The following is a 25103-nucleotide window of genomic DNA, read 5'->3' as shown; positions in this document are numbered from 1 at the left end:
GTAACAGTATCCAGATGCCAAAGCATTCGAACTGTTTTCTTCCCTTCCAACAGCAACATCTGGATCCTTCCCAAGTAATTATGCTAGTAATTTTGGAAATGCCTATGGGTTTATCACAGCACTACATGTTGATGGAGTAGATCTAACTTCCTATATTACATATTCTATCAAACTCACCTTAAAATAATTTAATGCACTTTTCTTCTGTTTCAGAATACACTGGTTTCCAAATTCCTCAAAAGCTTTATGAGTGTGTTTATTTTATGAGAAAATGAATCATTTCCCCATATGCGGATTTTTTGCTACATTCTGAACTGGCCTTTGGGCAAACCATAGCCTAATAACTATCTCACGTGTACTGAATTCATTTTGTAAATTAGATTTAAAATCCTTATAGCTTTGTGCATTTCTGTATGTCACTTTGTAGGCCATTTTCTTTTAAATCTAAGTCCCATCAGTGATGCAATTACCACTGTTTAAATTTTATTTCTTTATCTTTAATTTTATATATATTGAAATACTGTTAGATGCAACTATCTTCAAACCACTCTGCAGTTAAAAAAAACAAAACCACCACAATATTTTCTGATTTATGAAAGCGTCCCTCTCTGACCCCAAATAAATCGACAAGATGATAACCACAATGCCTTGATCTAATAATGCAGGAAAAAATAGATACACACACACACATATATATATATATTTATATATATATATATACTTATATAAAAACCCTGACTAATATTATAGCTGCAGGAAAGCTAGGACAGCTATATTTCTTTACAACATTAGGCTTGAGGGAGCATCCCAAAGATCAAACACACAATGGAAACATGCAGTGGAGTTGTTTTACATACATGGATATAAGTGTGTAAGTCTTTGATGCCAAGCATATAACTTAATTTAATGGATGTAGTAGTAGCTGAACAACAACAACAACAACAACAACAAAAAACCCACAAAACCCTACATAGTGGTAAACAATCTATGAGCAGAAAATGAACACTACATGGAGGGAAAACGAAACAAAGAAAATGACTCTGAAATGTGCAAGATGACTTGTCTATACTTGAATGTCTGACCTGTTAGCTGGTCGTCGCCTGCAGCAGGGGCGATGCGAATGTATGGTGTTGTAAGCTGAGTCACGATTATCGCAGCTAAGGCAAAGGAAGATTTCCAGGTCAGCATGCATGAGGAAAAAAAAGCCAGACTGAAGCTATGCTAGCAAGAAGAATCTTGGTCAATATTATTGTCTCAAAGTTTTACCCAAAAACCCCAAAACCAAAACCAAGGAAACAAAAAACCACAAAAGCTCCTCTTCATCTTTTCTTAATTTGTTAGTTTGGTTATTCTGTGATATTAATAAGCTTTTTTATGTAACCTTCATCTAGAAAAAGGAATCAAAGTGTATTATTTAGAAATTACAAATCTGATTAACTAAAGACTGAGGCTTGGCTCCATTGGCCACATCATTGGATTTAAGCTGCAAAAATTCAGTGCTTATTCAGAGGACTCCAACCTTAATTTGTCAAGGTAAATCGCACCAATTTCTTTTTTGCTTTTTAAACTTTCACAGTACATTTTTCCTATGTTTATTTAAAATATCATTTTCCAGTACAATATTCTTCAATCAAAGTTAATACACATTTTTTCCTGAATCTTCCTTACAGAAGATTTTGCAAATGTAAACACTTACACATGCGAGCAGTACTACTGACTTTTCACATGCTTTAAATTAAACACGTGTGTAACTGTTTGCTAGATTGGGCATAAACAAGTTTCTATTCTCCCACTAAAACAATGAAAGGCGAAAGTAGAATTCCCTACATACCTAAAGTATCTTGACTCCTTCATATAATCATAGAAATGTACAGCTGGAAGGGACCTCAAGAGGTTATCTAGTTAAGGCCCCTGCATGGAGGCAGGACAGAGTATATCTAAACTAATCCTGGCAGGTGTTTGTTTTTGTAGGGCTATACCAACAGATAAGTATTATTGTGGTTCACCATGAAATCTTCTGATTCTTTGTTTGCCAGAAGCGCTAGAGTTGTCATTAAATGGTTAAACACAGTATGGTACATATAGATTAAGAAATACTTAACAAAATTAAAAGGTCAGATCCAACATGATGCAGCTGGAAAATGATACAAAGAAAAATATTGGAAAATTAAAGACAAGATTATATGAAAGATCACTAATTTACATAGAACAGCCTGGGTGCTATTAGAAATGTGGCAACGAGTGAGGAAAATAGATCATCTACCATCTGCAGACAATTAAACTCAAAACTGCTGCTGCATAATATTTTGAAATACCCCTCTGCAACACTGAAACACAGTGCTGTTAGTAGCTGCTAGAGTACTGTTGCTATTGGATTTAAAATATTATAATAGCCTTTTCTCTCTCATAATTAATGAAAGCCTCCCAATGTTGCAAGAGCAGAATAATAACCTCTCTTTCTATTTGGTCTGAGAATTGGAATCCTAGGAGATGCCAAAATGGTCACTATTCAGACATTGTAACAAGTCATATCAGGAAATACATTCTTAATATAATCAAGAATCACCACAACATTGATAATTGCATAGTTAGCATGTTTTGGTGTTTTTCAACCTTCTCTTCACAGATTTTATCATCATTTAGTTTAAAGAAAGAGCAGACATATGAAAGCCATTTTTGTTACCTGCATGAAAATCTATCCTGTTTTTATTTTAATTATCTTATCTCACATAGGAGGCACCCTTCAGTCCTCACATTTGTATGTACACTGAATATTCATAAAAATAACAGGAGACTTATTTTGCAGCACCAGAAAACTCTTCACCATACTCATATAAAAAGAAACATGGAGCCAATCCATCTCCCAGTGCAGTCAGTGGCAAGACTCCATTTGATTTCTAAAGGAGCAGGACTGGGCGCTTCAGTTATACAGAACCCGGTATGCTGATCTTAAAATAACATTATAATCATTGCAATCAGGATTTTTATATGATCTCTGAAAGTCATATTTAATATAGGTTTCATTTGTAAAGAGCTGATGCTTACAAGAGGTTTGTTTCAACTGTTATGCACTAAGGATTTAAAATAATAGAATTACAAAGTATTAGCCAGATAAAGACATAGAACCTGCATCGGAATACACATGGCTATGGGTATATAGGGTTAAGGCCATATTTTGTAGAAAGTCTTCAAGTAAAAGGATATTTTGCACAAAAGACATTTTCTCCTCGTGTTTATGCTGACATTCCATTGACTTCATTGAGGACTACACGTACTTAAAGTTAAGTCCTTGATTAAGTGCTTTGCTGGATCAGAGCAAGAATGCTCTGCACCTTTCCCACAAAGTATACAAAAATGAGAAAAGCATCCAACATACCATGGATTAACTATTGCAAAACTCAATCCATTTTCTACCACAATTTCAACTACATGAATGTCTTGAGGGACACACAAAACTTTTGAATAATCTTAAATTGAGACACCTGGGGGGAGGGTGGGAAATAACGAAAAGGCTTTAAAGTCCATGATCAAGTCAAGTCCTGGTGGAATTTAGGAGAAAAACAGCAACCTGGCTGTACTGCACAGCTGTACATATAGATTAGTGTGTTTTACAGGATACATTTTATGATCCAGGCCCTGATCCAGGAAAACACTTAAGTATGTGCTTAACTTTAAGCACATGAGCAGTTGAAGTTTAGTCAATGGGACTATTAATGTGCTTCAAGTTAAGTGCATATGCAAGTGTTTTCGGGATCAGGGCCTTAAAGAATATGATAGCCTGCAGGGTAGTAAGAACTGTAAATGGCTGCAACATTAGGTCTCAATTGAGAATCAGATTCTGCCACCTATATTCATGATTAATGGCTGAAGAGATTTTGCTCTATCTTTAAAAATCTTCAAATTTCAGTCCACAAGGATGATTTCAGCACAAAATACAAATGCTTTGGAAAGACAGGAATATGTTAAAACAAATGTGATAATGGAGACTGTTTTGCAACCTTTTCTATGGGAAGCACAAGTTCCCGCTGTAATACGTATATCAACACAACCACACAACACAGCTATAGTTGTCTAATAACAGCACTTTATATGTATTAAAATAACCACACCAGGTTGTATAGTTACAAGCAGTGTAAAGCTTTACTGATCCAGGGAAATCACGGTCAGAGATCGAGCCTCTTGTCAGACAGGCCTCTCAGTTCCTCAGAGTAGGGGAAGTGTGCATGTTACACCAGCCCTTTGCATGGGTCACACAGCACCCCAGTGTATGGTAGACCAATTCAGCAGACAAGTGTAGACAAGGGTGTGGGGTCATGGCCCCCCTTCTTCCCCATGGCAGATGAGGTGATTTGCACCTCAAGGATAAGAGGTCCTGCTATTCTACTTAGCACTTGTGTGAAACCCAAGGGGTGAAAGGCTCACTGCTCCTTAAGCAACCTTGCCAGATTCAGGCATAATGTGACCTTTAAACTATAGATAAAACAATTATATATTACATGTTAAAATATAAACAGACTCTGCATGTCATTTTGAGCAATCAGTGAAAATGCTCTGATTATGTCATTATAAGTTTAGTGGCCCAGGAAACAATGCTTTACAGCAGCACCTCATTAAAATTTGGAACATTTAGGATTGCAAAGCCCAACTTGGGGAATTCTTGTTTCAAAGTCCTCACCTCTTATCTCTCTAACAATCTTACAGGCTTGACAAAGATATTACAAAGTACTCAGAAATATGCTTTCAAAACATAAAACAAATTGACGTGTTTAAAATAAGAGCTCCATTTTCTCACTTCCCTTTCAACAAATAGGTTACTTTGAAATGGTCTGTTGCTATGAAAGCAATTTCATTGCACAAAGCAATTCTCCTCTCAAAATGAGCGTTACAAATATTCCATCAAGTGATCCAAATGATTGAACATTCATTAGCAATTACAAATAAAAATCTCCAAATAATTTAAAAAACGTGTTTTGTAATAAAAAATTCATCTAATCATTTATCATGATTTGTGGTGTAAATTAATCAATTGCTGGATTCATTTATGCTACTGGAGAACAGTGTAGTGTTTTACTTTCCACTGAAATTCATCTGTTGTTCATCTGATTAGAATGAAGATATTTGAAAGTTAGTAATTATTTACTAAGCAATGGGCTCAGTAACTTGAAAACTAGGGATTTTCCCCCCCATTTCCAGATATTTGGGAACTAGATGAGAAGAGTGACCAAAATTCCATTTATTGGATTACGGAGGGTGGCAGTCCACCCTTAGTTTAAGTTTTGAGGCACAGATGTGAGGGGCTACATGCTGATATTTCTGTTACTTCAAAATAATAAGGGTCTTATCTACCTTATCTAGGTATGGCGAAAAAAGGACACCTGTGGTTGCCGAATTGTAAAATCTCCACATGTTGATTCTGCATTGCAACCGGGACATTCCATTGTGCTAAGCTACATGAAGTTATGTCGAGTCACTTAACCTGAGATGTGTGATTCTCCAAGACTGGATTATGACCAATTGCTTATGAAACATTTTTATTGCAGGCTGTCCAGGCACCCAAACCCTTCCTTTTTCTACCCTTCCACCTCTAAACTGCCATCCCCAAATTTTCTTTCAGGCCTCTGTCTTGTCATTCAGTGGAGGTACTAAAGAAGTGTGGCTACACTCAGATACACACAAACCACCCCCAGTCTCCCAAGCTAAAGCATATCACCTGAGCAATATGACTAATCTTTTCTACTTGGGGACCAGGATTATAGCTATTGCTGTCTGAACTTGTATCTCCTACTGGGCAGTACAGTGTACTGGCACTGCAGTATAAAGAGCTGGTCTGTGAAGAGCCTCCACTTTTCTTTTATAAAGCAATTCAAGCAACAGAATTGCTTATAAGGCAAGAGTAATTTTTCACTATTCACATGTGCAAGCAGCTTGTCGGTACTCTGCTATCAGCACTTTAACAGTCCTATTATATATACAAATACACAAATGTCAAAAATACTTATTTTGAGATCATATAAAAACCACAGCGTATGTTTAAAAAGAAAACTTGTTCATGTAGGCAACTAAAAATGTATAATAAATTTTTGCTTTTGTAGAAAACTTCCTAAGTCTCAGCTAGACATGTGAGTGATTACTTTAAAATACAGTGTCAGGTTCAGAGATGTCCTTTTAGCCAAGTAAACATTTCTGGAGGTTTGCATAAATGTATGAAAGAGAGGTCAACAGATTTACATCCAGAAAATTTGACACAATTTAATCATACCTTTTGTGGCCACCCTGACGCAGTCAATTTTGGTTTCCTGTGTCAAATAAAGAGGAAAAAGGTCATTTCTTGTGCTGTATCCAAAACAAAGAAAACCATCTATTGTTCTATTTTTAAACTGTTGATAAGATCTAAACTGTCCATTCTGTGTGTTTGATCACACATTTAACAGTCTCCAAAATGACTCCAATGCACTTTTCATGCTATGGACAACTAAAACACAATACACTTGGCCGTGTGCCATCAATACTTCACTTAACATTCACCAGAAGATTAAATAAATGTATAGGACATGATGTATGCAGCATTTTTTCTTTGGTGATTCATTGACCTTGGGAGATTTTTTTTTTCTTACAAATACAGTACTAAGCATCATACTAGACAATTTAAGAAAGAAAATAATCAATGGTGTTCACATTTCTGTACTGCCAGTGTACTGTGAAAAAGTGGCCATTATGGTATCTGGCAGAAAACATTTCTAGGCTGTCAACGGAGACAGCCAAAGCTTATCAGGAATTGAAGGGTATGTCTGCCCAGGAAATGGAAAACAATTCCAGGAAGAATCAGCCAGATGAAACATGATCTGCAAGGGCCTTTGTACATACTTCTCATTTCAGTTCCATCTACTTATTTTCTTTTACTGTTGCGGGGGGTGGGCGGGGGGGGGGGGGAAGAGTCTGTTTCTAATTCAGTCAAGACAAGCAAAAGTGAAAATGGAAGTTCAAACTATTATAAACCAAGGTAATGTGATTGGACAGGCCAACAATACATGTGCTATTAAAGCAAAAATCAAGTTGGGCTTGAACTTAACCAAAGTAGCCACAGCATTTTCCTCTTTAAAAAAAGGCAGCTAGACAGAAACACTGGCCAACTTTTGGAAGCATTAGTAAGAAATGAAAATAAAGCAGAACGGTGGTATTAGTGGCAATGATGCGCTATCAGACCCACTCTCCATTGACAAAAGTATGCGGTTTCCTCCCTTCCCTTTTCTGTCGTCCTTAATAATTATGCAACACTGGTTATGAAACTGTTATTTTTTAAACTCAATTTGTTAAATTTCATTGTTTCTTCATTCTCTCATTAGCAACTACATTGAACAATACAAAGTCCAGAACCAACAATCTGTTTACACTCTAATATTGCATCAGACAACACCTGTCATAAGACTTACCCCATTGGCTCTGCTAGCAGCTTGGAAATAAATGCTGTAGCTTTTATGAGGTAGAAGAGGAGTGTTCCAGAAACCACTGTAGGTTCTGTTATCACCAATTGTAAAAGGCTGAGCAGCTTGAAGACTGTTGGCTGGAAACTCTGCAGCAAAATAGTACTGAGAGTTCAAAAGCGAAGCATTCTGGAAGTGAATGGGCACCGGGTAGCATTTCAGGATTTCAGTTGTCTTTTTAGTCCTGCGAGGGCGCTCTTCCTCAACAACTATTTGATAGACACTAAGAAATCGGAAAAGAAAGAATGAGAGAAAATATGGGTTATTTAAAGACATCTGGATCAGCCAATTCATTATCAAATCACATCATCACACCAACAAATATTTATGGAAAAGGTGATGACAGCTGAAGGCAAAGGACATAGTATAAAAACACACTGTCAATACTCAGGTCTAGACATTTATAGTACACATCCCCTTCTCCTCCCAAATAACCTCATTTCTCTTTGGAAAATAAAATTGGCTGAAATATGAAAAATAATGCAGAATACTTCCTCGTTGGAACATACAAATAATGCAGAATACTTCCTCGTTGGAACATACATATAAACATATTTGATCAGTATTAAAATGGTGAACAAGTATTTTGTTTACAAAAAGTAGATAAGAGGTTGTGGATTCAATCCTTTAACTTGTTAACTTGCGTAAAAAAAAGCACAACTATCAATACAGATGAAGAAAGGCGAGATAAATAGGAAAAAAAATCAGCCAGGGAATCATATTTGCTTAACTGTTGGCATTACAATTGCTTATGAAATATATAATAAAGTGGAAATCTGTTTAAGATTTTGGTAGCAGATTTTTATTGAGCAAAAAGAATATACTTTTTGATGGCTAAAGTACAAAATTTGTTTTACATTTATTTTGTTAGTGATATTTGAAGTTTGGTAACTCTGATAACAGTGGGGAAACAGAAATCCCATTCACTAATACAAAACAGAAACAAAATACTAAATAGTCTAATTGCCTAATCCTGCATAAACTTTCTGTTAATAGTGAGTGCATAAATTCCCATAATTGTATAGTCGTCATAATTCTGATTCATCAAAGCACTTAAACACATGTTTAAAGATAAGCATGTGTTTAAGTCCATCTGTATTCTGCAAAGCAGTTAAACATGTGCTAAAGTGCTTTGATGAATCAGGGCCTAGAAGAAACTGCCCATCTTCCTCAAATGTAAAAGCTCATGGACATTCAAACAAGAACCGAGGAAATATTATTTCTGAATATACATGAAAAGAGTGAAATCATAACATTCTTATAATTGTTCAAAGCAGTGAGACAGTGCTTCCAAATTTCTCGAATGGGAAACCCATCTCTCTAAAGAGGATTTGGTGGCAACTTTATTGGTTCCCTGAGGACTAATGACTCTTGATCATTATTCATCTCCATGAGGAGGACAGTAATCATAGATTGCAGGAAGGGAGTTGGTAAGGCTAGCTTTTGTATTTTTAGGGTAGCTAAAATGTAATAATTGACTGCATTTTCTTGTGTAGTTTGTATGTATTAATACATGAATTACATTTTAAGTATGTAACTGCTACAAAGCCACAACATTACATATGCTTTTGGAGGATACAGTCTCCCTGATAAATTAAGATACCATATTTTGTTCTGATTATTATTATTAATTATTTGTATTGCTATAGCACCGAGGAGTCCTTGTAATGGACCCCATTGTGTTAGGTGCTGTCCCTGCCCCAAACAGCTGATTACTAGTTTAAGACCAGCCCCCCCCCTTTTTTTTTAAACTGGTCCAGCAAACATTTGTATTGGACCACCAAAGGATTTCTACTTCTAGTTGGTCACATTTTAAAATCACATGACTCTGATTACAATCTTGCTTTTCCCTCGACTTAATTTCTGACATGATTTAGCAACTGATATGAGTTTCCATAGTTAGAGATCATTGCTTTATGCTACTTGGAAGTTAGAAATTCATGCCTTATACCATTTCAAAAGGTAAGTATCCATGGTTCTCAATGATGTCTGACATGCTGTTACTGATGGACTGCAAAGCTTTGGACCTGACACTTGTTCTGGCCCTTCAGTCTAACAGTGCTATTTCTGCACCAGTCCAGGACCAAAAAATCCAGGACCTTAGGCCAGGATAATTTTAAATGCCTGCTTGAGTTTTGTTTAAAATAAATATTCTTTTCATTTTCCACACAGCAATTATAACTGGAAATTGTTTTAGAAACAAAATTGTCATTCACATGTGTCTTTACTCTGGCAAGTTCGTATCAGTCATACTACATGCACTACTCCATGTATATTACATTGTCAATGCTTTCCGTCTATTCATCTTCAGATACATGAAAGAAAGAACTAAGTTGACTGGAGCAATTTCCAACCCAAAATGTCATTTCATCCTTACTCCACAAGACAAATTAGATTTGCAAGCATCCAGACCTCAAATCTATTTGCTCTTTAATAATTTAAGAACTGAAAGGTCAAGCAGCTCTTTTCTGCTCCCCTTTATCAAAGTCCAAGTGCTAATGAAAAATATCTAAATCCTATCTGCTGCCCAATTTCCACACATTGCTGTCTCTCTGTTGTAAATTAACACATTATAAGCACCTGAGTCAATGGCAACCTGACAGAACTTTATGAGTAATGTTTTATATTTGTATAAATGAGATCATCTTGCTAATGAATTTTTAAATTCACCAATTACAATTACAATCCAAAACCTTGCTCAAAATCTTACTGTTAAAACCGCTTTCTTTTAATATGTAACAACTGAATTGCTAATGCTGAAAAGGGATCTTAAGGTTCAAGCTTAGTGAACTGAGCAAGCACTGAATCAGAACTCTATTTTTCCTCTAAAAAAATGGAAAATATGACTAATATATTAAAGTTGCATTATTCCTTTTCCATTCATACATCTACATTTTAACTAGAATAAAATCTACCTACCTAGGATAGGAAAATAAAACCTACACTGAAGTAGACAGTGCAAAAAATATACTAGATATCGGTATAACTAAAACTTAATTTATTTATTTATTTTTAACTTTCTTGAGGAATGAAATTTAATTTTAAGTTTAGTTTGTGCTATGCTTTTCTACTACAAGACTCTAAAGCCTCTGTAAGTAGAATTCAAATCTCATTTTAATCAAATGACACCATATTTAATCTAGAGAAGAGCATCTGAGATTTTTCTTTAATTTGAGGATTCAAATGTTATGTACAATTTTGAAAAACGTGGGGAAAACAATTCTTGCAATTTTGATTTTTTTTAATACCCCCAAAAGGTTCCAAACTTAAAAAATTAAATTATATACATTATGGTCTTGTGTGGACTTTTGGGTATTGTATAAAATACTTATTGGTTTGGTAATTTTAATGTATTTGGCTTCTCACAAATTTATTGAATTCTGGGTTGCTTAAACTAAAGTAGACACTCAAAACTTCTCCTAAATTTCTAAATGTTACCAATGAAAACCGAATATCAAGTATAATAAGAAGAGAAAGAGGTTAAACACAGCAACTTATATTATTGACAATATTCAGAAGAATGAATTAAAGAAGTAGGGTAATTCATTAAGGTAATTAAGCACATGCTTAATTTTAAGCGTGTGAGTTCATGTGCTTAAAGTTAGGCATGTACTCAAGTACCTTGTCGAACTGGGGCCTTAAAGCTTAGGCATAAAAAATCAAATTGTAATTATAAAATAATATTACAAAGCAGCAAACTTATTCTGTACTTATTCCACTCAAGGAAGCAGTTTTGATACCAGTATGAAACTACGGATCCTTAACAAGTCTTTACAATTTACCAGTCGAGCTTTATGTCACCTGAAAACTATGGAACTACCAGTTCTAGTTCAGTCAAAAGTAATTCCAAATCAAAAAACTTAAGCAATTAATATTACTGAATGTCAGTTTCCAATTTCTTAACCTGCCTCGATGTTTTTAACTGGTTGAATCCATCAGATTTTTGTCTGTTTAGAAGAAAGATGTTCCTGTAATTAAAGATGTGCATATTTAAATTCCTGTCACTTTTGTCCGTATGTCTGAAGTAAAAAGAGGAATAAGATGATTTACAAAAGTTACAAGTTCCATAGGTTTTGTCATATCTCTATGTTCATAGGATGGTCAGTGCCCCATGACAAGCAGGAAAGGGACTAAAAAAATATAGTATTCAGTGCTAATCACCTGTTGAGTCTTGAACAGAATGATCCCACTACAACAAAATGATGGTACAGGAAAAAGGTGTTTTTTATTGACTTGTAATGTAAGCAACTCAAACCTTCTTAGCCCCTTCTAGGCAGCCTCTCTGCAGTCACTTGCAGCAAGTCTTTCCTCATCTTTGGCCAGTGCAGTTACAGGCAACAGCAGGAAAACTGAAGTGTTTTATTCAAATCTGGGAAAGACTAAATCTCCCTGTATCTTATAGTGAGAGTCAGAGGGCTAATGGTATATTTCACCTACATTCTAGTGCGAGGAGTAGTAGGCAGAAATACCTCAATAGCTGTAATTGAGAAGATAAAAGAAGGCTCAGTTTGAGACCCTAGAGATACTGCCAAAAGTTAATTCTCAGATGGCCTAAATAAGCTACATCTTCAGAGGCCCAAGTCCATTGGGGATGGCATCTAGTTTTTAATACAAAACCCTTAAGCCTTTTTATGACTGCCAAACTGTTTCGCATGGATAGTCTCAAAGACTTAAAAGTCACGGTTTACAAAGGGGATTTTCTGGCAAAAATAGATCCAAGCAAAGCCTTCCTATGCATACAAACAGGAAATCCCTAAGGTTCTCCTGTAGAGGAGTACCATACCAGTGGAAAGTAAAGTTATTTTGCCTGTGTATTGCTACAAGGGCATTCATTACAAGAGTGCGACCAATTATTCGTCTCCCAAGGGCCCTGAGAGTTAAAATGCTTATTTACTTAGATGATATCTTAGTTGCAGAAGAGTCAGAGGAGCTCTGAAGACTGCATATTCTGGCCACAGTTCATCTGCCATGAATTTTAAGGTTTCCATTAAATACAGAAATATTTACATTAGCCCCTTTTCCAAGTTTAGACTTTCTAGGATTCAAAGTTGATGCCAGGATCTTGGCCCTGAGCAATCCCTAAGAATCCAAAAAGAAATCTGTAACAAATTAACATCAAGAAATGATGTCTGCTCCTTCTGTCTCCAGAATTAGCACAGCTACTGAGGTCTCTGGTAGTTTAGCTCACCCTCTTCTTTATGACTCTATTACAGAAACATCTTGATGAAAGGAAATGGGAAGCAAGCCATTGCCTCTTAAAGGCTGCTTGGTTACAAAGTCATGTTTGGATAGTTAATCTGTTTATAGAAGGTAAACTGGCTATGACACCTGCCAGAAGTTTCTCTGAGAACAAACTAACAATGCTAAGTGAACTTCTACTTGGAAAAACCTAGACAGATTACAGAGATCTCAGGACAGCCACATGCCAGATCTCAGACGAAAGCACGTAGTCAGAGAAATTTGGATGCTTTGCTTAACCAGGAAACTAATAATTCAAAATATTACAAAGACAGGGACAGAGAATATGGTCACTAACGAATTCCCTGTGGTCAAAAGTCAATTGGATAAAGGATTTCTGAATCTACAGATATTCTTCACATAGAGCCAATTATGCCAGATTGGAGTTGAATGTCTTTGCCAGGCCTTACAAACCCCGAACTCTGAATTTCCCCCCCAAGATTCCCATTTACAGCTAACATAGGCAAAGATTCATTCTCACTTTTCCTTGGACAGACCCACAGTTTTTCTACTTTCTTTCTCCTATAAGTGTACTCAAAGAAGAAGTAACGTAAGACAGGCTTGACTAATATCTCTTGATCCTAATGACACATTGTCCATACTATAGTTTAATTCTTTCCTATAATTCCTGACAGATGTATCCATAGTTCTGGGGAACTAAGCACACTGATCCACTGACAGAGATCAGGGACTCCTTAGTCTAGAACTCTAACAATAACATACCTAATTATAATAGAACCTTTGAAAAATGCAGGCTTTCTATCAAACACCTGCTTTTAGGCTACATTATCATAATTTATCACTCAGGTTGCTGTAGCTCCCAAAACGTGAATTTGTTTGTGGGCAAATCAAACCTAGAAGGAAAAATAATCCTTTTCATGAATTAGGCTACTAATCACTGATTATTTGGAAAGTAGAGCGGAACCTGTTTAACAGGTAAGTGGCAGAGGGCAGTTTACAAGCACTCTCAAAACATACAGTATGACACTGCACTGGACTCATTTTTCCTGAGGTCCCTTGAACCACAGTTGCCTCGCTTGCCAACCCAATGAAGCACAAATATGAGAATTCTTTAGTAATATGTTGCTAAATCACTTAGGGTATGAATGATGGGGTATACAAAGCCCACACTGGGCTAACAAGGGGTTGAGGAGCTGCTCTGGGCTCAGCCAGCCCCGCACCGCCACACTTGCAAAAGATGCACAGACTGGGAAGGAGGAGTTAAAAGGGAGCAGAACAGCTCACTTGTGAGCAGGCCAGGGAAGAGAAAGGACCTTTACCTTGCAGCGCCTGAGGAAAGGCAGGATCTCTCATTACCAACTGCCTGAAAGTCCCTCTCTGAGGGAAGGGAGGAGCTGCTCCTGATAGACCTTGAGAGGGAGGCACAGACTTAGGCTATGTCCTCTCACATACTAACCCAGTTTATTTGCACGGATTCCCCGTGTTTTCTTTAAGGACTATCCCTGAAAGGGAGAGACTTGGAAATGACCTGGCCAGAGGGCCAAGGCACAAGAGGAAGCAGCTGCCACCCCAAGAGGGAGAGAGTTATCATGCCATGCCCGACTGCGAAGAGGTGCCATGTGGTAAGCTGATCCCCTTCACACTTTCCTGTTACATACTGCAAACTTTGGACAACAGTCAGGTGGTAGGAAGTGGCCCAAGCGGGGCAGCCTTAAGGTGCTGCTGGGTGTCAGACCCTTTTATCACTCTCACGGGGCAGCTTTGGGCCAGAGCCCAGTGGAGTGGGAGGGCCTGGGCTCCCATACCATACCCCTCTCCATGTCAAAGGGCCTAAGACCCTGAACAATGGGCATCACTCCCCACGAGTGAAGACCATCACAGTAGGTCTTCACTGAACAGTTAACACAGGCTGTTTCTTGGGTTTTAGCCCAACCTCCCCTACCATCCATAAAAAAACACTGACCTGGGATTGGAAGTGCTAAGCCTGGGCTAGCTGAACTGGGTGTCAGTTTGGGGGGTTAGAATCTAGGCTCCAGTTTAACTCAGGCTGGAACCTACCCACTTTGCAGTGCAAGCTAACTCACTCACATGCTGATGGCCCTCCCTTCCCACAATTTCCCCCGAAGCACAGACAAGTTCTTCTGCATTTGACAAAAGAGACTGGGAAAGAGACCTAGAGCATCTCAGCACAAAGAACCATGGGATGTGCTCCCAGACACACATGGACAAGTGCATAAACCAGGGGTCGGCAACCTTTCAGAAGTGGTGTGCCAAGTCTTCATTTATTCACTGTAATTTAAGGTTTCACGTGCCAGTAATACATTTTACATTTACAGGGTCCGGCGCATGGAACCCCAGCCTGGCAGCAGGCTGAGTGGGGCTGGCGGCCGGGGCCCCAGGCCAGCAGTGGGCTGAGCCGCTCAGCCCGCTGCCAGTCTGGGGTTCCATCCGCCGGCCCCTCCCAGCCGGGGTCCCGGCCACCGGCCCAGGGTTCCATCCATCCAGGCCGGCAGCAGGCTGAGCGGGGCCGGGGACCCCAGGCCAGCAGCAGCGTGCCACTGTAAATCGGCAAGCGTGCCATAGGTTGCTGACCCCTGGCATAAACAGTGAGGACACATTAATGTGTAGAGCTTTGCTGTGGGGATGCCAATCACTGGGTTAACTGTGCAGTGAAGTCTTAGGGCCAGATTTTGCTACCCTTATTCACACTGAGTAGTATCTGACTACTTACTTGAACCATGCTCCTGAAATCAGCAGGACTACTTGCTGAATGAGAGCATGAGTAAAAGTTTCAGAATGTGGCTTTATTGTCAACTACACTTGCAGCATCAGAGACTTAAGCTATGTCTACACTTAAAATGGCAACGCAGCACAATGCAGGGGAGATACTTAGTACAGCGATCGGAGGGGTTCTCCCACTACTGTAGTAAATCCACCTCCCTGACAGGCGGCAGCGAGGTCGACAGAAGAATTCTTCCGTCAACCTAGTGCTGTCTACCCAGGGCATTACGTTGGCTTAACTATGTGGGTTGATCTAATTTTCTAGTGTAGACCAGCCCCAGCTTCTAAAATTGATACCCAATCCCTCACTGGTCTGCCAGGGTCTCAGAACTGGTCATCTTAAAAAACATTGACCCCGATGAAGAAAAATCTTGATGGGCGCACACAATTTTTCTATCTGAGAAAACAACCTCAAATACTAATTAGTTTTAAAGATGTAATATTATAGTAGTGCCCAGTCAGAATAGGGGACCCTTTTGTTACAAACACAACAGAAGACAACTTACACTCTAAGAAGTGAAATGAGTAATGGAGGATAGGGTGAGAGGGATGCAAATGAATCTCTGCAATTACTACACACATTTACACACTTGGAATTGTTTTCTTTTAGTTATAAAAATATAAAGTAAGTGCAAGCTAACCTCATCTGCCTCTCGAGCCATTAATAACTGGATTATTTTGAATGCATATTGAGACAAAGGGGGGAGATTTGAGGGAGGAGATTGTAGTGGTAATTTTGTATACTTGAAGGGAACCACTCATTTTCTCTCCAAAATTATATATTCATAAGAAGGACATACAAATAGTATATCTTCATTATATACCGTTTCCCACCTTCTGAGCACACATACTCAAACCTCTTGCTTTGTTATGGTAAAGGTAAGCTCTCTTATTCATTCATTCTTTCTTCACCTGAAGGAAGAAGGTGGTGTCAAAGAACTCAGGTCACAAGGATTAAAGTCCCCTTAATCACGTCCCCTTAATCACTTTTGAGCCACTCAGATGTCCTCGACATGACTTGTGCTTTTCACACTTGCTAATGAATCCTACAGGTTTTGTTCCTTGTACCTCAATATCCCAAGTATCAGGGAAATGTGTATTTTTTGGGATAGATTTTCTGTTGCCCTGTGCTTTGTGTAGTCTTTTAAACCAGTGTAAAGTATGTGACAAGCAGACTTAAAATGATAATGGCAGTGGATGGCAGCATTATACACTAACATTGTACTGATACAAATATCTACACGTGGCCACAGAGTATCCTCAAGCCTATATGTATAAGCTGCCTTAGACTTGCTCATGGGGCAACTGAACATTTGCCTGGTGAGTCAGTGATTTTCCTAGGCTGAAGAGCTAGCTCACCATCATCTATGTCGAATCAATGAAATTTAGCAAGTTGTTACCTGTGAAGCGCACGGCAGTAAGTGATGAGCTGGGGAGTGAGGGCACCAGAGATCTGCTAGTGTATTTTTTACCAGAGGAAAAGTACCGAGTGAGGAGGTGGTGGGTGTATGGCTAAGTGGCTATGGGTTTGCAGTGAGTGACCATGGTCATAGAGGAGAGAAAGAGACACAAGCGAGATTGAAGGGATATGATAAAAGAAAAATGGGTAGGAAAGGAATAAGAAATAGGAGTGATGAAGATGGAGAAACAGAATATAGAAGGAAGGAAGGAAGGAGAAACCAGAATATATCAAAAGAAAGAGGAAAAGGCATAAAGGAGAGAGGAGAAAAGAGAACAGGACACTGAAATTATGAAAGGAATAACCCATGATATATGATAGGAAAGGAAAGAAAGAAAAAGTGGAGTAAAGGAAGGAAATGAAGGTAAAACAAAAGCAAGGGAGACATAGTAAAGTTATATTTTAAACAATGTACCCTACAGATAGTTGATTGCCAATAAGTGACAATATAATACAATACACATATAGAACGTTCAATCATATTTACCTTCAGAATGTATCTGACTGTGTAACGCCAACAGACCCCGGTCGTCGGCGGGCAGGATCAAGCATCGGACCTCTGGAGCTAAATGCATGAGCTTCTACTGCATGAGCTAAAAGCCATATAATGGCCCTTAGCTAAGGCTGTAGAGCAGACTCATTAATCTCTCTCTCTCTAAGTGGTCTCGGTGCCACTAGATGGGACAGAACACCACACCCAGGAGGTGTGTGGGTTACAACTGCACCATGGCATATATTTTTCAAAAGATTTTCTTGGGAAGTTTACCCAAGAATTACCTCCACAATAGTACCCAGGATGACTTATTTAATACTTTCTGGGCTGCTCAATATATATATTCACAGGGCTCCTCACACCTGCTAGTCCACCTGTCCACAAATACTTCCCTGAGGTCTAGCTCCCTTTTAACACACAACACCAGTCTATTTCTGGATGTGTACTGTGTGTCTAAAAATAAATAAATAAATAAATAAAAACCCCACTCTTTTTCCCCTTAAGGGAGACAAAGTTCTGTTTATGTTTATCAGGCATCTTAGTCTTTCAAATATGGATTGGCACACAAGGTATTGTAATTCCTACGCATAGACAAGGGCAGAATGGAATTTTTGGTATGAGAACATTAGAACTCTTACCTGATGCTGATCTAAAGAGACAGGTGATTACTCACAAAGTGAAACATAATGTGGCATTACTACCTTCCAATAGAATTACTTGTTCTAAAAATCAAAGATAATTGTCTATTTCAAGGCAATGATGCAAGTTTATGATCTTTGGTACGCAATTGCACACAGGTTAAGTAGGCAAGTCAGTGCGGGTTGTTTGTTTAGTTTTACCTCTCTAAAGTCTTTACTCAAACTACATACAAGCTAAGAACTCAATCCCACAATGTGATGAGCGCTTTACCCTCGGTCCAGCAAAGCACTTAAGCAGTTAATTTTAAGCACATGCGCAGTCCCACTAATTTGACTGAGTGCAGGATTGAACCCTAAGTAAAACAGAGTGGGCTTTAGCTATTCAAGGCCTTCTGAAATGTATATGGTTGTGAGGATGTAAGATTGCTCCCACTCCCTTGTGCACCCTACCCCATCACAGCTTCAGGTGTGTGGGGGCCAGGAAGGGGTGGAAAAGAATGCTCATGGAGCCACTATTCTCCAAAGCAGAGCTTTGTTGGCTGGCATGTTGGGGAATGAGGAAGAAGTGGAAGTAATCTGCATCTGGTAATCTATCTATGAAGCTAAATGATATGGCACTCATCCCTATATCTGAGTTCCTCTTGATCATTATTTTTATCCTGACAAATCCCTGTGAGACAGTGAAATATTATCCCCATTTTGTGGATGGGAACTGAGACACCAGGTAGATTAAATGAGTTACCCAAGAGTACAAAGGAAGTCTGTAGCTGAGCCAGAAATAAAACCCAGGTCTCCTGCATCCCACTCCAGGTCCCTATCCACTAGACCATCCATTCAACATTCCGGGGCTATAGAAGATTACTTCTCCTGGAAACAAGGCAGAAGCATGGAAGGAATTGCTGTGGAGGCACAGTTACAAACTGCCCTTACAAAGCTCTGCGTAAAGGAAAGTCTAGGCCTTACACCATTATCCTATGGGCTAGCCAGTTGGTATACAAACATAAAAAGAGAAGAAAGTTTTATTGCGGTTATACATATTTTGGAGTGGGGACTTGTGCTGGTATCAAAGAATTAATAGTCTATTCTCAAGCACAGAGCTTCTTCTGATCTGTTCTGCCAGTGACCTCTATCTTTAATTTGATTTTTTTCAGCAATCACCTATTCATAGCAGAGATACAGATATTAGTGCCTGAGCAGACTCTCCCCTGAGCTGGAATGTCAATTATGCCCAAACTATGTGGATGGTTTTATGATGAAAACCATTGATCTCCAAAGTTGTTAAATTTCAGGCAACAAAAATGACTCATTTCCCCCAGTCCTGTTTACTACTATTCATAAATAAAAAACTGTTTACATTTTCAAATCCTTATTAAAAAAACCCTCCCCTTTATTCTGGTTTACACCAGCTTAAAGATGAACAACGGGCACAGCACTCAATGTTCAGATTTTTACATTTCTCACACTGTGGAGGTAGTTAACACAGCTTAGAAAACCTCAAATAACTTGCATACAAAAAACATATGACAAACTAGTCTTGTTCATAAAATGTAATAATGAAAACAGATACCTGGTCTTGCACAGACAATTTTGTTAGGTGCTCCACATATTTGATATCCTAAATAGATCCACCAGGCTGAATATTCAATTTTCCTAAATTTAATTTCTCTTTGTCCTGGTTTGATCAAGATAAGTCAAGTCATACATTGCTTGGGAATATTAGCTGGGTACTGTGAATGTATTTTGTATTCTCTCAACCATAACTCATTATAAGGAACTTGCTTGGCATCAATAAGTCACTCCTGCCTTTTTTGTGAGCATGTGTGACTCAATACTCTGCTGCTAGGCTATTTAGTGATAAAATCTGATATAATAAAATATTAATTACAGTTGAAAGGTTGGGTGAGAAATATGAACTCAATTACAGTCCCATATTGTGAACAAAGGGCAGGGTGAAAAAATCCTTTAGTTATAGAGGTTTTGGATAATTAAAGAACAACTTGGACATTAGAATCAGGCTGAGAGCTCCCTAAAAGGCAATCTGCTATTAATCTTCACATCAGACATAGAATTTCAAGTAAATTATCCCTGGACGAAAGATCTTATCTGCTGATATTTTCCTAATTAATTTGAAGATTTCTTTATCTCTGCATTTAATTTTTTTCCTTCAAGTCATCATATTTCAATAATTTAAATTATGTAACAAACACAAGGACAAACCAATTATAATTAAACATCAAATATTGTACATGCTATCCAAAAGGGTCACAGTAAATGATATAAAACGAGCAGTTGATTCTAAACTTCTTTAATCCTGTCAGCTCAGGCTGATGCTCATTGCAGAACTGAAGCAAATGTGGTTTTGCCTTCTTAAAAAGCCTGATTACTTTGCAAAATATCGATAGTAGAACATTACAGATTCAGTTTAGGCCACTTAAATCTAAATCATGGACTTATAAGGACATAGGACCGGAAGAGACCTCCTGAGTGATCAAGTCCAGTCCCCTGCTATTCCAGGCAATTCCAACACTAGCTTGAGCAAAATTGCACTGCCAATTCTGAGCCTGCAGAAATGGTGGCCCAATTAAAGATTTGGACCTTCAAAGTGAGTTTTCAAACAGATGTGACAGTATACTAATGGCCCACCTCTCCCACAGACCACAATGGAAAATGCATGTCTCTAATTTTCCAATAAAAAAATACAATATATGTTAATATACCCTCTAACTTGGGACCCTATGATGCAATCTGATCTATGCAGAAGGACTCTTAGTTCTGTAGAGAGAATCATTGATGTCAGTGAGATTTATGCCTGGGTGCAGAGTCCACTGGCATTATGAGGGCCTTAATAGAATATGGCTAGATTATAAACTGGCGTAACTATGGGCAGAAGTTACCCAAATCAGTTCAAACAATATAACATCTAAATCCTATGCACACTTCACGGTCATAGGATTTTTAAAATAGCAAATTTCATGATTTTAGATATTAAAATTTTAAATTTCACCGTGTTGTAATTGTATGGGCCCTGTTCCAGAAAGGAGTTGGGGGGGGGGGGATTGCAAGGTTATTGTGGGGGGTGGGTTTGTGGTACTGCTACCCGTACTTCTGTGCTGTTGCAGGCGGTGGCATTGCCTTCAGAGCTGGGCAGCTAGAGAGCGTCGGCTTCTGGTTGCTAGCTCAGCTTTGAAGGCAGAGCCGCCGCCAGCAGCAGCACAGAAGCAAGGATGGCATGGTATGGTATTGCCACCCTGACTTCTGCACAGCTGCCTGCAGAAAGGGGCCCTCAGCCGCCACTCTCTGGCCTCCCAGCTCTGAAGGCAGCAGCACAGAATTAAGGATGGCATGATATAGCATTGCTATCCTTACTTCGGCGTTGCTGCTGGTGGGGCGCTGCCTTCAGAACTGGGCACCTGGCCAACAGCCGCCACTCTCTGGCCTCCCAGCTCTGAAGGCAGTGAAGAACTAAGGGTGGCAATACCATGACACCCCTAAAATAATCTTGTCATCCCTCTGCAACTCCCTTTTGCGTAAAAGCACGCAAGAGACCAGATTTCACAGTCCGTGGCGTGTTTTTCATGGCCGTGAATTTGGTAGGGTCCTAATCATGAGAGCCGTGTGATCTTACCTACTATTGCAAGCTGAAATGTGTCATTATGTGATAAAGTAAGATTTTTCTTTTCAGAAAAATGAATACTTGACACTTCAGGGTTTTAACAATGCTTTCAATTTCAATGAGATTTGCTGAAACTGTGGCAGTAATTATAGGAACCAAGCCAAAAAATATGTTTGTCGTGAATTTACATTTGTGACACTTACAACAATCCAAAGAGCAATCCAAAGCTTTCTAATCAGCTTTATGCTCTTTGCTTAACTTCCCTTTTAAAGGAGAAGAAAAAAGGCAAGTGTATAAATACAAGTAGAAAAATGCACCATGGTTACAGCAAGCAAAGTGCTTTATCAGCCAACATGACACTGTTTAACTCACAAGTGTTCAGGTTGCCAAGACCAATTTACAAAACAACCAACAACTATGGAGTAAGGGGCAAAGTCTTGTTGTAGATTAAAAACTGGTTAACCAAAAGAAACAAAGAAAGCAACAGCTAGGATTATTAGCCTGGAAAGGAACCGAGGTAGAGGACTTGGATGAAGTATTCAAATCACTGAAAGCCTGGTGGAAACTGATTGGTTCTTTCTTTTTATTCTGTCTCACAAAAGGAGAACATGAATGCTCAGTTATATTAAAGTGCAGATCATTCAGAAGAAGCAAAAGGAAAAACAAAACAAACTGTCACAAATTTATGACACAGTGGTGCTGTTCTGAACTCGTGAATGTTGGCCAACATTCACAAGGTGGGGCAGTCAGTTTGACTACTTTTCATGCCCAAGGAGGCCCAGGGACAACTTCAGACCATGAGATCCATTGCTGAATAGACTAGATGGAATTCCATTAGCTCAGCCTGAATAGTGCAGCCAGTGCATTTCCTAACAAAAAAGAGTCAGTGTCATGCAGGTGATCAGCCTCTTCCCACCTCCTTCCAACTACAGAAGCTAGAGAAGAGGGAGAAGGACCCCACCAGGTCTTCTTTCTTCAATGCTGTCCCCCTACCTCCACAATGTGGGGGATAGAAGGGACTAGACAAGGACTCACTTTTCCTCCCCTCCAACTGTAGGAAGAGAAAAAGCATTCAGGGTCTACTAAGAGAACAGAGGATAAGTTCCAGCAATCAACAGGGAGGCTCTCTTTTTTCATTAATCTAAATAGGATGAATGTGCCTGGTCACAAATCCAAACTTCCAGAATAATTAATTTTGAGATCTATACACATCTCTAGGAAATACCACTTTACGCTGTAATCAGTTTAAGGAATTCACCCTGAAATCTCGAGGTCAAATAATTACATATTGTGGCTGGATTTGGGAAGGGGTTGGATCATTTGAAGACTGCAAACAAAATCTGTGGCAGTGCAAATTGTGGTTTAAGAAATAAAGTGATGGTCTTAGGGAAACAGGAAGCATCTTCAGTCCCAGATCATGCACATTATAGGTATTTTTTTGTTTCCCCACCTTTCTGGTAGTAGACACAGTAAGAGATGGGATACCACCCATCTAGATGAACTGATGGTACTGTTTCTCAAACAACGTGTTTTGAGACCTTTTGATGAAAGTTACTATAGAAGAACAAGTATCAGAGGGGTAGCCGTGTTAGTCTGAATCTGTAAAAAGCCACAGAGGGTCCTGTGGCACCTTTAAGACTAACAGAAGTATTGGAGCATAAGCTTTCGTGGGTGAATGCCACGAAGAACAAGTATTAATATCTGATGTACCTCCATTATACTCAGAATGTGCAACCTATAAGAAACAGACTTTAGTAACTGCTGCTTTACGCCTGTGCTTTTCAACAACTAAAACTATTACAGTGATGCAACTGTGCTTTGGGAAAGGCACATGAGATACGGAAGCTTTGCAAATGCTACAACACCCAAACCTATAGCTATGGGAAATTGGACATATCATGTTTAAGCAGAAGGCAGTTATTAAGACATACATGTAAATGCAAAATAATGCACATGCAGATGGACCAAACTCCTTGCGTACCATAAAGAAATGGAGAAATAATTTCAAAAGCAGGAGCCTAGCTAATAGATTTTCAAATGTAATGTTAACACTGGAGCACTGAGCCTATTTGCCATTCCACATTTATGCTGGAGAGTTATTCTCAAATTAGGCTGAAGAATTCAATAACTGGATGCATCAGAATTAGCAGGCCATGAGTAGAGAAGGAACACTTCTCACAAACCTCCCCCCCTTCAAGGCTGTTCTCTAATTTGCTATGCTGTGCTGTAGCATAGAAAAAGGGACTTGCTTGCTCCAGCCCAATCCCAGATGTCTACACTACAGTTTTATAGCCCCACAGCCTGAGCCCCACAAGTCCAAGTCAGATGACATGGGCCAGCCCACCTGTGTTTAACTGCAGTGTACACATATCCACAGCTTCCCCTCTATTCAACTTAGGGCCATATCATAGTCTCTGTTTCCACAAGTGGAAAGTATGGGGAGCCAGTGGATCCCAGCTCAGGAAACCGGAATTGGAGATTGGGGCATCTCTGTGGCATCATTCCCCTTTCCTTTGAGTCTAACAATGCTCCTCTGTGGAGATTCTGCAGGGCACCGTCCAGCAGCATGGAATGAGATAAGCAGGTCCTGGGGAACAGCTGATCTTTGAGGCATTGTCTCCTCTTCCCCAGACTCGCATGTCTGCTGTGGTAAGTTATTGCTGACTTTTGTATTCCTTCTCTGCAGGCAGGAACACAGGAGGAGCAGAGGTGTTTCTGCCAGCATGACCCCTTACAGCTCTTCCCAGCTAGATGTGAGCTTGTGCATAATTTAGGATCAAAACAGCTGTTAAATACAGATGAGGTTGTAGCCTTTTGCTGCTACTGCCCTGTAATGCTAATCCTGAAAACAGTTTCGATTCTAAAGGTTAGAATGTAGTTAATCCCTTTACCCCCATCATATATCCCCACAGTAATCTCTTCCCAAATTCAACACTTCTATAGTGCCTTAGACATCTATCTTACCATTCTCAGCATCTATGTTAAGATGAAGCATTTCTATTGCTCCTTTCTAAATAGTACATGCTGTCAGTCGTACAGCCCAGTAAGTGGCTGTAATGTTTCTTTATGTCATTTAATGTAAGCTGGTTTTGCAGATTAGCTCTTACTTAGCAATGTTTTACTGTCATGACACTTGTTGGAAATGCCATTGATTTCTCCACCTGCTTAAATAAACAGTACTGTGAAAAGAAAGTTTTTCATATTAATGTTCAGCAAAATGAAACATTATTCAACATACAATGGTAATGTTTCATTGGGAGCACATTAATAGCTAATTTTTTCTCCCTCCACATAGAGTTTCTCCTCTTCTTCCTAATTTTACTTGTGATCAAATGAGGACACTGACTTGTTTGCTTGAAATGTCTGCTCAAGATGCTACTTTAATACAAAACAATTATATTAAATAATGTTATTTAGGTTAAAAGTGATGAAATGCCAG

At 38.9% G+C, this 25103-nt stretch overlaps 1 protein-coding gene across 1 annotated transcript in view; it reads right to left on the bottom strand.

The window, feature by feature from the left end:
* Positions 1 to 25103, bottom strand: part of PTPRM (protein tyrosine phosphatase receptor type M) — a 712503-nt gene that overhangs the window by 236628 nt on the left and 450772 nt on the right. Inside the window, exons 12-14 of the mRNA XM_065399529.1 lie at positions 7431 to 7704; positions 6260 to 6296; positions 1083 to 1157 (exon numbers count right to left, since the gene is read on the bottom strand). Of these exons, the coding sequence (XP_065255601.1) occupies positions 1083 to 1157; positions 6260 to 6296; positions 7431 to 7704 (386 nt within the window). The remainder of the gene's footprint in view (positions 1 to 1082; positions 1158 to 6259; positions 6297 to 7430; positions 7705 to 25103) is intronic.

The sequence above is a fragment of the Emys orbicularis genome, chromosome 2, assembly GCF_028017835.1.
Source record: "Emys orbicularis isolate rEmyOrb1 chromosome 2, rEmyOrb1.hap1, whole genome shotgun sequence".
Lineage (NCBI taxonomy): Eukaryota > Metazoa > Chordata > Testudines > Emydidae > Emys > Emys orbicularis.
Note: the sequence above shows the minus strand (reverse complement) of the source record. Positions and strands in the feature narration are given on the sequence as shown.